This window comes from Lepisosteus platostomus, chromosome 7, assembly GCF_059453375.1.
Source record: "Lepisosteus platostomus isolate fLepPlt1 chromosome 7, fLepPlt1.hap1, whole genome shotgun sequence".
In the NCBI taxonomy this organism is placed as follows: domain Eukaryota; kingdom Metazoa; phylum Chordata; class Actinopteri; order Semionotiformes; family Lepisosteidae; genus Lepisosteus; species Lepisosteus platostomus.
The window spans coordinates 20,148,902-20,166,339 of NC_142617.1; the positions used below are offsets into that span (position 1 = coordinate 20,148,902).

The window sequence follows — 17,438 nt, forward strand, 5'->3', positions numbered from 1 at the left end:
AACAAACAATGTCAACCCAATGGACTTTGGAGAAAAAAAACAGATGCCTCAAAATTGAACTACAGAGACAGCTACACAAATTACACAAAGAGTTGAGGGAAGCTGATACACTAGTCGTTAAAGAAAACAGCTGGATATGAACCTCAGATATATTTGCTTTGAGCTACTTTATGGGCTGAATGTCCTCCTCTCATTTGTAACTTTTCTTATATTCCATATCAAATTATAGGGCTATATCAAAAAGCCCTAAATATTGCTTTTATTTTGACAGATAATTATTGTAACAGTTGGACATACAGGCTGCCTTTGCATGGGTAACCAGGAACCTCTTGCTAATGGCACTTCATTGTAACCACCGTACTAATTAGCATAGAAAGCCTAACACTTTGACAGATCAAAAGATGTTGCAGGACAGTTATAAATCTGCTAAACTTCAGATTTAAAAGATGCCATTTTTAACTTTAAAAGGAAACTGGGCACTGGGTATTGTTCAAATGACTCAAAAAACAATGTTTCAGTTCTTCTTGCCCTTTGCAATAAAGCCTGGATTAGCAAACAGCATGCACTTCCTCTCCAACGACCACAGTAAAAAAAAACGCCACACAATAGACGGATCCTGAATGAGAAAGCAGATTGCTAATGAGCTATTAGCACCGCATTAATCTTCTACTAAGGAGACTCAGTCAACATCTGCTGCACTTGAATCGAAGCCCTCTTCCTGTGCAAAATCCCTTTATCCTTTTAGAAGCAGTTGCAGCAAAAATGAACTTAAATTGATTAAATTAGGAAGACTATTGTTGAAGAGTAAAGTAATACAGTGTACTATTAATGCAACAAAATTTGCTCTTCTACAGAAACTTAAAACAAAAGGTCATTTTTGCTGGCTGCTGCTCTGGGGCTATTAATGCCACCTTTTTTGCTTTCCCTAACAGGCAACCCTGGCACACACCAACAAAATAACTGAAAGGCATCAAATTCTACCTCCGCTTTCTGTCGGAAAGCTACAGTGAAGTATCTGACTTCACACAACATCCAGCAGTTTTCCTCCTGCGCTGACACTGGCACCAGGCTCTCCATCAGAATCCCCATTCATGAAGATGAAGAGCAAGGCTGGTGAGGGGGTTTGTTGTGCCACAGGGCATCTGCAGCTCCCACTCTGTGAGCAGGGATGAGCGTGTCTCTGTTCTGGGGCGTGTGTGTGTGAGGGTTGAAGTGAATGAGGTCTTGTCTAATTTAAATTTAAGCTGTTCCCCCATCTGTGGTTTCTGTTTTGCCTATTTTTTTTTATCCTCAAGCCCTTTCACCAGCTCGTCAATTCCTACAATTTCTTCAGCAGGCCAGCTCCAATCTCAGCTCTCAACTGATGTCCACTCGATGTTAAGAGAAACAGATACGCACGGGGAAAAAAAAACAGCACATTGAAGAAAACAGCCACTTACTGTCGCCCGCATCACTTGGTTTCATTCAGATGCTTTTACTACATGCAGGAAAGGCAGCTCAGGGCTTCAGCAGTCACAACACACAGGAGGACCCAACCTCTCCCGCTCACAAAGCAACGAGGCAATCCGACCCAGGATCGAAGGCATCAGGCCTGACTTCTCCGAGCCCCCACACCAAAGGAAAAAAGAATCACGCCCGGAGTTCCTCCTGAAACATTCCTCATTTACATGACATGTGGAGATGGGATGCCGCAGGTACAGCCAATTATCATCGGAGCCATCACTTACAGTGCAGAGCTTCAAGCCGAGCCTCTCCTATTAAATTAGCCCCGTGTACAGTGCATTCTCCCCCAGCTAGCGCACATGAATATGTTGCGTCTCTATGGCAACTGAGTCAACAAATAGCTGCAGCCGCATCTGCAGCTAGATAAAACTATCAATGTCAATCACTTCAGGGGGGGAAAAAAAGCCTTCTTCACTAACGCAGTAAAAATGCTTATGTTTCCCCCTCCTTTCTTCTACCAATAGCAGCCAGAGGCTATGAAAGAAAACCAAAGACGGTGAGAGAAAAAAAGAGAGAAAGAAAAGGTAACAGGTTTCCCAGAGGTATCAGGAGCTCTACTTCCACATGAATTGTTCAGACTGAGCCAAATCCATCTACGCTTGTCGGCTGACGTGTACTGCTATGCAGTGCTCTCTCTCCCTCCCTCGCTCGCTCTCTCATTCAGAGCTCACGCCCCAGTACCTTCTATTTATACGGTCATCAATAGCCCCCAGGACAAGGCAAACGAGTTACTGTTAATATCTGCTCGGGTCACAACAGCACCTTTGACAAAGGATAAGCAAAGTGCCACGTGAGGAGGGAAATAGCAGGTGCCTTCGTACAACTGAACAAAAGCCTAGAATTTTGACAAGACATGGCTTAAAACAAACAAAAAAAAAGACTAGGGATATTCATGATATTCTTATTAACACATGGATGTTACTTATCATATGCAGGTACAGACAGTGAACTTCTGTTTCCCGCTACTGCACTACAGTATCAAGGATGACCATATATCTAGACATTTTTCTATAAATATAACTTATGTTGTCCTGGACTGATCAGAGTAACACCTGTTGTGCTATTGATTAATATTCGGTCTGCTGACAAGGTGAGATTTCACAATCTGTCAAAAATAAACCATGTCTCCTCTACAGATATACAATATCCTTTATTTTCTGTATGAGGCCTTGAGGAGTAGGGGACTCGACACTTGGCGTGACCGTTTCCAATGGCACCAAAAGCACCAGTGTACTATCTTTATCAGGACTATGCCTTTTCCTCACAGGCTGAAACTCAATACGCTACATTTTACATCTAAACTGAAAAGTCCTTTTTTGTTTTTGTGGACTTAAAGGGGAACTACAACACTATTTTCATATTATGGGGTTAGAAAGTATTTAGCAATGATGAGAGCATTTCAAACCACAAAAGTAAAATGTACACAGTAACGTGTAAAACCTTAAGTTGATGAGAATTGGAAACTGCACTATAATCACCACAGCAACCAGCACACTGGTCACTCAATGGGTTGCTGTGACAATGACATCCAGTAGGTGATCAGTTCCACCTGGCTATTTAAAAGCTGCTCTGCACTACTATGACACTCAGATTAATTTCCTTTTCTTAGCATTCTCAGTGTGTTTACCGTGTGTACCTTCTTGAGTGTTCTTCGTTGGACCTTGCTTATGGAGTTTTCTCTGAACTGTTTTATTGGTTTTACACTTGGTTTTGCTCTCTACAACTTCACTCACTAACTTCCCCGGTACCGTGACCTCGAATCCTCCTGGCTACAGCCCCTGCTTGTTTTTTTTACTACATCTTTGAACCGTGTTTTTTCTGGTTGTTCGTCTGCTGCTCAGGCTCACTGCTTACCGACTACCTCACCTGCTCTTGGATCCAGCTCACTGCCTCAGACCACTGCACTCAAGCACGTAAGTGCAGTGGTTCTACAAATATACAGTATCTTTTCCTGCATCACACTAGACATTAACAAGGTCCATTAATCTAGAGCCTGTTTCAGATGCAGACCAGAAACCAGAAAGCAATTTACCTACCAAAGTTTCAAATCAGTCAATTTTTTAAGGCTGCTTGGAGCAACTTACCTACCCATGGATCTACCTTACAATATTAAATTGGGAACGAGAATTAGATAACAGGTAAATATGTATTTTAGAGTTTTCTAGCTTTTGGATTCCAACACTTTTAAAAGGGTGCTGGAACACAAGAGTTGTGTTATGCACATTTAGAAATCCTGGAGAGAAATGGACTGCCTGGCCCACTTATATGCGTATGATCTAGAATCGGCCCACACCGTTATATTAATGTCAAATAGTCAGGTAACCGAATGAAAATTTTTAGCACAACATGGGATATTTAAGCAATGTATGAAAGAGTAGTTTAAATGACTGGATTGCAGCTGACCAAAGTCCCAGCACAAGAAGAGAAAAGGGCAATACTAGCAGGTGCATAATGACAATATAGCTATGCAAAAAGATGCAGAATTAGCTAAACAGGTCAAGGATTTTAGCTTGGAGTATTCTCAAAATTAAAATTTCAGATCAAAAATATCTTCAGGTTCAAAAGTTCCTTCATTCATATAAGCAAATAGCACGCATTCTGAAGATGCAGCACATAATCAGTGGAATTTCTCTACTCCTCACGTAACCTGATTGTTTGGTTCCCTTTGCCGTTTAGTTTGAATGCGCTGTATGTCCCTTGGCAGTATCAAAGTAACCCTTGCTGTGCATCTGACCCCAGGGACATTTGCTTTGAGAACGTTCTTTTTGAGCCCCTTGGTGTTCGAGTCTGATAGGGAGCAGCGTGTGATATCCAAAGACATAGAAGGAGCAAGTATGCTTTTGTCAAACTCACTGACCTAAATTAGGGAGAAATGGCACGCAATGTTTTTTTTGTTAATCGGCCCACAAATTAGGCCAATGACGTCAAAAGCCCAGCTAGCAATGTTATCTGTGAGTGAGAGAGACAATAACTGGTCTTGGATGGCAATTGTTTACTCTAGTTACTTGACACACAGTTTTACTTTTTCTTTTCTTGTGAAAGAAAACATGTTCATCTTTTTCACCAGTCACAAGTAATCGTGACTATATTCAAATTTCATCTGGCTGACTGTGAACGATGTGAGAAATGAACACGCAGCCATCAGTTCCTCAAAATCTGTTCACGTACCTTTTAAATATTTACACTGTAATTTATACTGATTTTTCAAAATACTTGTATACCTGTTGCCTTGATGCAAGGTCTGTACCCATTATTTCAAGGGTACTTCTTATAATAAAACTAATTCTTCACACTACATTTGTGAAAAGCAAACAAAAAAGACACACAGGACTAAATATCGGCTTCTATGTTATTTTTATAGCATTTTGTTTGAACTCTTGCATTTCCTAGGACTGCTCAAAGTCTCTCGTTGTCTCAAAAAAAGCCAAGTTATTGAGCTTCTTAAACAGAATTTAAGTAACTTCTTGTGTGGTATCAACTCTACTCTTTGAATGCTGTGCTTGTGTTTTGGGCATTAAGCCTGTTTGAACTCTGCCAAGGGTGTGTTTTTCCTGCTACTGATTGTAAGATCCATGGACAGGATTATTAAGACACATAAGGAATGCACAATATTCAGTATGGGAGCTTGGAAGTGGCATCTCTGCTGTTTGCTGATGTTGTCCTTCTACCCTGATCTATATATTCTGACTTGCACAGGAACATTTCAGTGGCAAGTCTGAAGGGAGGGAAGAAGAATCGGTATTTTCAAATCCGAAGTCAATGTGGTCTCCCAGACAAAAGTAGAATGTTCTTACCGGGAAATACAAATGATCTGTGAGTGGTGGGTTGATGGTTTGGCAAGACTGTGGTTTATGGTGGGAGCTGAGTTTTACAGAGGAAGCTCTAGGTTTATAGGTTACACTCTGGTGGAACGCCATCTCTCAGCTGCCCAAGGTACGATAGGGAATCTCACAGGAGTAACTGTAGTCTGGTCCCCTTTACTCAGGAAGCTTCTGCTGACCCCTATCAGCTTCACCAAGTATAAAAAAGGAAGACTGAAATGGCCTAACAGCTTGCAGTGCACACAGGTTTTTATATTTTAATATTAAACAGACTTTTTAAAGGTCAACGTTAATGTTGCAGGGTGCTTTTCTGACTTACCATAACCCTTTTGTGGGATTAACAGTGATCTGACACTTCTGTACAACTAAAACTACACATGACAAAGTCTTCTCGCATCACTGGATTGAAATTTTAGCGGTGATTCATACTTTGATTTCCAGCACATACTAATTCTTTAATGACCACAGGCAACACGAAGCAAAAGAACACACGGCAGGTGCCTAGATAAAATAAAAATCTTTACAACACTGTAACAGCTAGCTGCTGGGATCTGTGCTGATCAAAGACACAAACAGTTTGATCACATTAACATTACGATCACATTAACCGAGTATGAAACGAAACATCACTGCAATAAACTCACAAAATTATAACAAATACATAAAATGTATTTTTTGGGCTGCAAGTGCATGGCCATTTTCTTGAAAGAAAAAAATCTTTTTGCATCAGATCACAAACACCATCTTGTGGGATAAACACGTTGTTTCTGAACTTAAGATCTCGTGGTCTCAGCTTGTCTCCTAAATGTTCAGTGGGGCTCAAGTCTGGTGATCGGGGGCATGCATGGCGTAACTATCACAATCTCACCTTGCAAGAAAGATGAGCAGCATGAGGACCTTCTCTGCCCTATTGGAATAGTGTCACATCAGGTTGAACTTACAGGAAAGGCAGTAAGTAAGGTTCCAAACATCAATATCCAAAGTGGTATACTTAATGTTTCTAAAAACACACCGAGTGATAAGGTTCTTCTGATGCTCAGTCTAATTACGGTACTATGCTTAAAAGAGAATCTCTTCTGCACTGTTTTCCTTTCTAAGAGACATCTGGGTTCCTGACATTGCCTCAGCATAGTGGGGTTGTTCAGAACTAAAAATGTCAAATGTCTCAGTTTTATGATGTTGCAGATGAACACTGAAATGAAATGGTTTACTAGCAACCAAAAGAATAAAATGTTCTGAATAGGCCCTTCTATGATATCATTTTTCTTCTGTTCCTAAATATGATCTTATTTAACGGTTTACTACATCATACCTGGGTTTCTAAAACACCCTGATGGACCTGTACAGCTGCCAAGGTAACGAACAAACAACTCTGATAAGTTTGGTCTGTCCCCAGACTTTTCTGTTTAATGATTTATTGTTATGTTCTTGTCAAATAACTTTCAATACGTAAATAATTACAGTTGAACAGACTGAAAGTCTGAATGAAATAACCCTTAATGCACATTTTGTATAGTGTCATTTGTTTAAAATCGTAATGCAGTATACAGAAAAAAAATACATCAAAGAAGATTTAACCAATACCGCGTGGATTTTGTATTTTTTTAACCCCATTCACAACTTTTAACAGCCGAAAACCATTTGATCAATTAAACCATTAGTTTTATGAAAGGATCGACTAAGCTTAAGAAATTAAGAGAAACATTGCTGAAACAAAACCCAGAGTGTCCCCAAAACCAAGAATGAGGTCTCGATGATGTTTTTTAAACAGTACAAGACCAAAAGAATTTCCAATAAATAACACAGAATTTGATGGTACAAATGAAGCCAAAGAAAGTACAGATTTTCACAAACTTAACACAAAAGGCTAAGTAAGACACTGGAATGCATTTGAAATTGGAAACCCAAAAGCAAATTGAGTTGAAGCAAAAAAAAGTTCCGTTAGCGTCAATAATGGAAGAAGTTGCTACAAAACTTGAAGAGTGAGATTAGAGGTCTGTAATACCAACTCCTGGCCATGGAAAGTGTTCATAAAAGCAGTCAATTACGGTAATAAACCTGTTCAAGCTCCAGATCCTCAAACGAACAGACACACGGAGAATAGCACAGGCCTTAAAAGCCCAGTGCTTCTTATTCACTGATCCTGTAGCCCTCCCAGGGGTGTCTCTTGTTCTCTTTGCTGCCAGTCAGTGGATAGTAGCTATTATACCTGTCAGTCGAACAGCAGGTAAATACGACCCGGGAGTCCTGCAAGCCCACACAGTAAATACTGAGATTTATTAAACCGACATAAAGGAAAAGCTGCCCAGCCAGATCGTGAGGCTAGTAATCCCCCTCCACACACACACTTGCCTCCGCAGCTAAAGAACAGTCAAGTTTCAGAGATGTGTCATACGCATGTTTTCTCAGTGGTTGTAGAGAAAGGAGGGTCTAAGAGATTGGAACTGTGTTTCACATAAAGAAGTTCAATTAAACCCTGTGAGAACTACAATGCCTTTCTTTCACTTGTACTTCCAATCTCCTTTAGGGGCGGTGTATCTCTCTTAAATAAGTCAGAGATCACAGTGTCCTGGCAGCTCCCACTGGGTGGACATTGAAGTAAATCCTTGCTGATCCCATTCCAACTGCCTCTCTGGTGATACTTAACTAGGGGAAACCTGGTTGTATACTGACAAGCCCGTCTCACATCTGCAATATCTGCGTTAAGAGGATCTACTGTATCTGAGTTCCAAACCAAAGTCTTGTATTGAATTCATCATTTGAACTAACCAGGCCCACACATTCATAGAATTTGAACTATTTAACTTAAATTAAGTTAATAGCTACCCTTAGCTATAACGTGCTGCTACATCAATTTTTAAATGTAAAATGATACAAAGGTGACAAATCACCATCACCTGCTCCAAACAACCCACAGCAGGTAAAACAGGCATCAATATTTGCCTGCTTGTTGGGTCTGGGGTTCAGACAAAAAAACTGCCTAGAAAAACACAGACTGCAACATTTCTTACTTGGCACTAGGGAAGAGTTCTGCCTGGCTTTGTCACAGAGCCCCAGACCTCCTGTTGTTTCCACTGAGACAGGGTACAGGTGTGGTCCTGGTAAAGGCCCCGAGCACAGCAAAACAATGACACGATCAATGGGAGGCAAAGTAAAACACCGCACTCCATTAACCAATACTGTACTCCTGCAATGGGTATGACAGAGATCATTACCATGGCAACCCAAGAACACTGCAAGACAGTAAAAAGAAAAGGACCTCAGGCAGGAATTCTACTGCATTAATAATGACACTTTAAATTTTCATGGCACTACTGTCCAGTTACAAAAGACCAGCTTTTACCAAGAAAAACACATCGGAGCGTCAGTTGTAGTGGCCATTTAAGGGACACTGCAGTGCCGGGCAGGGGATACTAGTGGGGTACAAAGCAGGAAGAGATTTGTAACCCTGTGCTTGAACTACAAAAAGGTCAGCACAGCCATACTCGGAACCTGTTGGAAAGACATGATGCGGCAGTAAAGGGGATTTTTCTCCAAAGAGGCATTTCAAAATATGAAGTTAGGCTTTTGTAGGCATGCTCGTGGAGAAAAAAAAATTCACACTTGGGGTGAAACCCCCCTTTTGTTAAGCCCTTCATCCTGCAGTAGAGGACTGGCCTCAAAGAGCTCGTCTGTGGTCATGCCATTTAGAAGACTTGCTGGCCAGTGCTCCTCAGTGCTGCACTCCTGTGATGAACCCCATGACAGGAGCAGCAGAGAGAGCTGTGTGATCCTGCTCACCCCCAGAATGGCTTCTGCCTGAAGTACTCACCCTCCTTTTGAACTTTTTAGCAAATATAAACTCAAGTGGGATGTGGCACATGTAGAATTCAGTGGGTTAAGACTTTAAATGATAAGCCTTATATGGCTATAAAAAAACAGTGCAAGTAAAGATAGAACTATGCCAACAGACAAGGGATAAGGAAGGGTGGCAGTGAACAAGGTATATAAGAAGGAAAAACATACTCGAGGAGATAACTTAGCAATGACAAGAATCCAGACTGGCTGACAGGCACTATAAGGATAAACAAAGGCTTAGTCACTTGTTTCCACCTCAGCAAGACCCACTTGAAATCCCACGTGGTTTCACAACAATGTTTACACCTCCTCCCTGCTGTGCACAGAAGACCATAATGTTCCACAGGCACAGTTCCTTGCATCAGCAGAAGAATTTCAAATTAGCTTTGAACTGATTTTCATTTCTTCTCTGTACGAGTCTAACAGTCACATTCACGCCCCCTCCCTTTTGATACATCAAAAGTACTATCATTCCCATAATGCAACTGCAGTCACGCTGGCATCCAAAGATTCCTGCAGAGTCGCCAAACTCACCTTACAGTTTTGAAAGTCTGAGACTGGCCAAGTCAATCTCCTGATTTTAATCCAATCGGGCATGCATTTCACTTGCTGAAAAGGAGACTGAAGTCAGAAATCCCTCAGAACAAACAGCAACTAAAAATGGATGCAGCAAAGGCTTGGCAAAGCATCTCAAAAGAGCAAGCCAAGTGTTTGGTGATGTTAGTGGGTTGCAGACTTCATGCAGTTATTTTGTGCATAAAGGACTTGCAACCTAACAAAGTTTTATACTACTTTGATATACTTGACTGCTCACCCAAAAGGGGTGATGGAATACAAAAAGTGCTATTATTTTTAAACATTTAATGCATATATGCACAGAAATATCCAGACATAAAAGATTACATTTTCCCTCATATTCACCTTTTAATCTTAAATCCAAATTGCTTGAATATACTGTGAAAAACAGCAAACTGAATCCACTATTGTTATGGGGAACAATGCATTTCCAGAGCACAATCTTTCAACACTGCACAATATTTAAACCTTTAACTTAAGTCATGTGCGCACCCCATTTTAAGTTGCCCTGCTACAGAGCATTACACACATACATTGTTGATGAAATGAGAAAGTCGACAATTCCCTCCACAAAAATCCCCGCACGGACGTTGCTTTTCAAGGCACCAAATGCCAGCAACGTAGGCCGGTTCATGGATTTTCCTTCAGAAATGAAAAAAAATACTGAAGAGCAAAACTGAACATTAAAAAAATCTTCGTGTACACACTGCTGTTACACTTGACTTAGATTGTGAATCACCCCAACATTAAACATTTAAGCATGAACAGTGCGCGGGGGAAAAAAATACCTTCCCTGAAGCAGCAAATTATTTTGTTGGTTTTGACAAGACCACAAATCGAAAGCAGTTAGTAATGTTATCTAATTCTATTTATTGCTTTTTAAAGTGTATAGGTACATTAAACATATATACTCATGTCTATACATATTCCAAGTTAAATATATTATTGTTTATGAGTAGTTTAATTATTTAGGAATGTAACCTGGACTTTTAACAGAACCCACTTTATTCGTTTAGCCACACCCCGTAACTTGTGGTCCCTAACCTGACTTTATTGCATTAATTCCTATGGGAAGAGCCCCCCCACACACACACACACTTTGAAGGTGCATAGGCAACGTTTACACTCTTATGGTCCTGAACTCTCTGTATTTCTCTTTTGGGAACAATGACCTGTTATACATTGTTAAGCTATACGTCTCAACTTTCTAGCCCCCAACCAAGACACATAATGGACTGCCTGTATGCACAGTTCCATATGTCACAGAAAAGGAGAAAATTTGGCCAGTGCACTAGTGCTTAAAGTCTTTACAGCCACACTCCATGAGGATGACAAAGTGACATATTAACAGACATATTCATTTTAAAAGCTGTGTACAGTACTTGTGATGATGATCACGATCGATACCTGTCCTCAATTAATATGATGCATGACTGAGACACAGGCCTGTCATCTCTGGGACCAACTTCAAAAGAGCCAGTCCCCCTATTGCATGGCTTCTGGAGTATAAGATGTTAAAATTATGGCAAAAAACAATGCAGTTCTTTACAGAATATACTTATAACCTTTGAAAAAAATCAGACAGAGCTTGCTAGCAATGACGTCTTTATTTACCTGTTTTGACGCTTTTCAGTGCGCTTGAATGAAAATTAACATCAAGGCTGCCCTCCTTTTAAAAAAAAAACCTGAGTGGAAGCTATTCTTTCCCTGGTGTGGTTTTTTGTAGCCTGTGCTTGAAATGCTATAAGCACGTCAAACCCAGTCTATTTGTGCTCTTACGTCAGCAATGACCCTAGAGTGGGATTTTAATGAATAGGAGACTCTTATTTTTACTCAGCCTACACCGTGAATACATACTGTCCTATGTTAAGCTGCAGAATCACACAATCTCAGGGCTGTGCTCTTGTATTGGAGATTGGTTGCTTTTGAAGATAAACCTCCTTATTCTTTCTCTTGTAGATCCAAGTATCTCTGTTCAGAAGTAATGATGATGGGATGAGTATGGAGATTATTTTCTTTTTATTGACTTAACTTTTAATAGACTTTCACCCTCAGCAGCTTCATTGCCAGACTGCAGAAAGCTATTAAGTCTTAATGGTTTCTCCCTGTAGTTTTAATAAATCCTCTACAGATGGGGACAGAAGTGAAAAGCCACCCATCAGGCTTAAACGAGATCTACATTCACCAAAAAACATCATGAAGCCCACACTGATATATTTTACTCACTCTCTTTAATATTTCATCAATTTCCAAGCATGTCGTCATATACTTAAAAAAACTGTTTCAGGTTATTTTATAGAAACACAGATGCAACAGCCTTGAGAAAACCTGTACATTAATGAGACTATTGTTCTAGCTTGACCAGGGGTAAAGCCCTCATGTTTGCGGTTAGTGCTCCAACTTTATTTAAGGCTTTCATCAGCTCTTTACTTATGAGAATCTGATGAAAGAATGTACTAATTTCATTATATTAGTGATGTACAAAGGTAAAATTCATCTGTGAAAAATTGGGGATGTCCATTTCTAGTCCTGTAGGGCTGCTGTTTGTACAGTTTTACTATCCAGCTCTCCTCTTGTCCGTAACTGATCTAATTATCACCTTAAATGGAACAGTTTAAAAAAGCTGTGGATCTTACATGTGGAAATGTAAGATACCAAGAATGTTCATTAGTAAGTTAAATGAGAAATTTTGCAAGAAACAGTGCCAGATAACAGAGAGCTCCAGTACTAATGTGCAGGAGGTGTGAGTGAAGTCATTTGGAAGATAATTCACAACCCCGTAACTCTGCTCTGTCATCTCCACACCATACATTGTGTATAAAGCACATTCCTGCTTATCTGCCGAACACCATAAGGCTAACTGATGGATTAACATCTAGATCTGCCTGACTGTGACCCTGGGTTGCTGGCCCTTTAGTGGTTAGGCAGTGGTGGGGCACATGGTGGTCTCATGGTTATGTTACGTTACAGCTATGAGAGATCCTGTACAGCAGAGGAGGGTATAGAGGTCGGACCCATCTGGACTGGTACCCCAGCTGGAGGGTCAGCAATCAAGAATCCAAAGATAACAACCTACCAACAAGGAACTGACAAGGAAGGGAAACACTATACAACCAATCACCAACCATGAATACGGGACTTAAAAAGCTGCACAACAATGAAACTCTCTCACTTAAAATCTGGCAAATTCACAAGCTATTCCAACCATGTGACTGCGACAATTGTTGTCCAAGCTTGAAAATGAACTTTAGTAAAAAAAACACCAGGCTTAGAAGTGAGCTCATACTGTATGTAAACAGACTTTCTCTGCAAGAAGAGAAATCTTGAAACTAGCTAGCCAATTGTAAGTTTACCTGATCAGTGAAATTGTAACAGTTGGGCTTTTGGTGACAATCCTGAATATTCATGTATATTCAGAAGTAGCAGATACAACTTGGATGTGTGAACTGAGTTTCTCCCCCACTTCAGTCTCACCTGCACACAAACCTGAAACACAGTGCAAAAACCTTTGGAAAGCTACCAAATCTAAGTGGAATTCTTTCTATTGTTAAGGAGGCATCTTCAGTGTCGGGCTAAGAGAAACTTAGTAACTGACATTGTCACACAGGTTTTTTAGCCCCACCCAACCCTATAGTTTAATTGGTTTCCCCCACCCTCTGCACCTCCTCACCATCTGAGTGTTTCTTGTTACCTGCTGAGCTCCATCTCCATTGACCATGGAGGGTGGCGGAGGGGGGGCCAGGAGGGACAGGTCACCGCTGATCCGAGGGCTGGGCTCCAAAGGAGGAGTGTGGTCAGCCATGGCCTCCAACGCTAACACGGGTCTCCTTCAGCTCCTAGAACAAGAACACAGCACTCATGGGCACAATGCACATTCAGTCTGAAGGAGGTATAGACTGCCCACCCAAAAAAACTAGCAAGGAAGAAAGTGTAATGCTATTTAGACTATAATATAACATCTTATTTTAACCAATATATTATTTAATCCATAAACACTTATTTTATTATGCTATTTATTCTAACATAATGTAATGCATTACACCAGCTTCAATTTGATTGGCAAGCGGCAACAATGTTTTTTTAATAGCAACTTGCCACAAAAAAATCACAACAACACAACTTTATGTACTCCACGTCTTGCTTTGCTTGGAGTAACATTCTGTAGGAGACATTGCTGTAATGTTCTTTTCTGTGTCCCTGGAAGTCTGCCTCCTGCAACATGAGCATTAACTTCTTATAGTGAACTTTATCAAAAGCCTTCTGAAAATCTAAATACACCATATCATATGCCCTGTGCGTTTCCATTACTACTGCTGCTTGTTTTAAAAAACTCCAACAAGCTGGTAAGGTTTGGATTTACCTTCTTTAAATCCATGCTATTTCCTAGAATATTATTTCCAGATAGGTGATCCTCTAGTTCCATGAATTGTTTCCATTATCTTGCATGAAACAGAAGTCAGACTTATCGGTTCAATTTTCTCAGCCTTTTATAGATAGAAACTACACTGGCAATTCTTCAGTCCCCGAGTACTACCTTTGTCTTTACTGTTGGAAGAGATGCAACAAAGGTTCTGATTAACATTAACAAAACACCTGAATAATTTTCTCAAGTACAATTGCTTAAACACAGGCCTTGACATTTATTAATCTTTATTGTGCTCTGAATTAGTCCAGAATACAGCAAATACATTTTGAGGGGACAGAACCTTTTTAGTTTTGAACAGAGAAGATGATACTATAAAATAATTCAAAATCCTCAAAGGCACTGACCAAGTCTGGACTTCTTCAGAACAAACAATGAAACATGAACCACAGGATTCCAAGTCGAACCTACATGGAAGACCATTTAAAAACCAAGAACAAGAGGCACTTCTTTACACAAAGGAGTGTGGCAGTATAGAACAAGCTATGCAGTCATGCTGATAAATACAATACCCTGACTTATTTCAAGAAACAGCTGGATGAGATCCTTGGATCAATTAGCTTCTATCAAAGGGGCAGATGAACCAAACTGACTCCTCTCATTGGTAGCCTTTCTGATGTTCTCATCTTACCACTGAGGACTAAGTTAGGGCCAACAGCTCAGCCCAAGGTACGCTCAAATCACTACGGTCAAGACAGTGAGGCATGTTAACCTACCTAACGATCTCCATGCATCACAACAACTGTTCTTATGCTGGAAAAGCTCACCTGAACCCGACCAAGTACTACTTAGTATGCTATTTACCGGCTCCACACTTACAGCCACCAATGTTATGGATTCATTGTTTTAAAAAAAAAAATCTTGCCACATTCTTAAGTTAGTCCCACAATGTTGGAGAGTGGATAAAGATTAAGAATGTCTTCAAAAGATAAAAAGAAATACAAAAAAAGTTGTTAATTTCTTTCCTATTTGCACACCAATGTCTCGAGCTACCATTCAACATTTGATTACCTGCACCGACACTTAATATACAACTATCTTGGCATGTCAGCTTGGCATCAAATCTAATGTTTCAGGTCAGCTATGGACATATGTCAGATCATTTAGCACGTACATTTTATTCTTGTTCATGCATGAGTGAGGTATTTTCTGCCCCAGCCATAAATGACTAGAGATATTCTGATTGCCATTGTGTTGTGTATGAATACTAGGGGTTTTAATTTTGGCCTTTTATTTTACCAGGTCAATCTACCCATTTAGTATGTATCTTTTAAAACTGCACTTCAAAGTTGCTCATTGTTAATTACCGCCCTCTAGCAGACTACCTATAATGCACTACAGTTCCCAATCATGCTTCAAGAGACGAAAGAAGTTCTTGGTATGTTAACAGTATAACCCTAGGTATTTTAGTAATAAAAAACGAGAACATGCAGCTGGTACTTAAGTTGCATATGTCTAAACACCTGTCCATTTTCTAATCCGCTCATTTGAGTATAGGGTCAGGGGCTGGAGCGTAACCGGGCAAGAAAAGGGTGCAAAACACGATACAGGATATGAGATGCCAGTCTACTGCAAAGCACATAGAAACACAAATACACTCCCACTAGAGTCTATTTACATAAGTCACCTAACCTTTCCAGCATGTCTTGGGACTGCAGGAGGAAACTGGAGCACCCAGAAGAAACCCATGTGAATACGGGAAGAACATACACAGCACCTCAGGAATTGAACCCAGGGCCCCAGTGCTGGGAGGTGATGTCAAAGTTCAGCGATTTAACACTTCACAAAATAGGAAGAAGAAATAAAATATGCAACTCATCAAGACGTGAGGATACTTATGAATATTCCTCTTCACTTTCAGACTATACTTGGTGGTCCACGCAGAGATTTACTTAAATGAGCAACTGACACTTGACATTATTTCATCATTAGAATTGCAGAGTAAACCTATCCTAAATAATGCAACACTACTGAAGTCATATCGTTCTGTCTTTATCGGTTAGGCAACGACTCAGCACTGCAGGAGGATGCATGTGGTGATGTACTGTGAGCTGCTCCTGGAAGCAGATGTTTTACCAAGAAACCGTATGTCTCTCCCAACCACCCTCTGCCTCAGCAGAGGTAATAACGCTTAAATGTGTCTCTCTCTGAAAAACAATCATTACACTAAAGAGAAGACAAATTTTGTTGAACATCTAATCCATATGCCCTATTTGCGTGGCAAGGAACTACAGCAAATTGATTGGTGCCATTAAGAACTGTGTCAGGAGAGGACAGCGTGCAAAACACAGCATTTTAGTTCATCTAATTGCTATCAATTAGTTACAGACCAAATTGCGAGCTTCAAACAACGGAGAAGCAAAAAAAAAAACACGAGTATAAATGTTTATTCCCTTTTTTCTTTCAATAATAACTTAAAATGTAAATCTCATGAATACTATACATAAGTAAAAAAAAGACTTTTTAGCAATGCCACCTAATGAAACAATTTTCTAATTGCTTTATCCAATACTGGGTAGAAGGGGAGCCTGAATCTATCCTGCCAAGCAATGGACAATAAACCTACCAGTCTTTGGACTGTATCCGAAAACCCATGTGAACATGGAGATAACATACAAACTCCACGCAAATAGCACCCCAGGAGTTGAACCCGTGTTCCAGCTGCAAGGCAGCAACACTATCCACTGCACCACCATACCACTGCCTGATGAAGACTCAAAAACTGACAGGACGATGAGTACACTACTTTTCTGACAAAGGCAGAAATGCACTCCTGATGACCACACTGAAAATGGACTGTTACGAAAACTTACAGATTTAAAATAAAAAATTAACTCAAATAAAAAAAAATGTTTCAGGAGCTAGAACCAGTTACCCGATGTCAGAAACTAAGGGTACAGTCTGAAAAAAATGTATATAAAATTCAGCTTTTATAATGGATGATCATTATTAAAAATTCTCATCATTAAGAATTTGACTCCCTTTTGACAATTGTGCCACACAGGCAAATCCAATCACTCCTTCACTGATTTGTATCTCAACTGTATGCATGTAGCTAATTTCTCCTTTGTGCTCCCTAATCTCTTTACAAGAGATCTTTATAAAGGACAACGCTAAGATCAGCTTGACATCAGAAAGGCCTGGACTGATTTCCCATGAGCAGCAAACTAGACACAGCAGCACCTCCAACACAACAGATTTAAGCAACTTCAATCAGATTAAGGCAACTCATTTAGTGTGTGGTGGAACCCTTAAACTTAAAAGCACATGACACTACC

At 40.2% G+C, this 17,438-nt stretch overlaps 1 protein-coding gene across 10 annotated transcripts in view; it reads right to left on the reverse strand.

Moving 5' to 3' along the window:
- Window positions 1-17,438, reverse strand: part of fndc3a (fibronectin type III domain containing 3A) — a 113,130-nt gene that overhangs the window by 69,706 nt on the left and 25,986 nt on the right. For 7 of the 10 annotated variants that reach the window (XM_088639651.1, XM_088639650.1, XM_088639660.1 and 4 more), the window contains 2 exons: window positions 13,429-13,573; window positions 9,696-9,770 (listed from right to left, as the gene is read on the reverse strand). In XM_088639651.1, the coding sequence (XP_088495777.1) occupies window positions 9,696-9,770; window positions 13,429-13,539 (186 nt within the window). In that variant the 5' untranslated portion in view covers window positions 13,540-13,573. Of the gene's footprint in view, window positions 1-1,439; window positions 2,010-9,695; window positions 9,771-13,407; window positions 13,574-17,438 lie in introns of those variants that run through there. The other 3 variants (XM_088639656.1, XM_088639657.1, XM_088639659.1) reach the window with 3 other exon arrangements.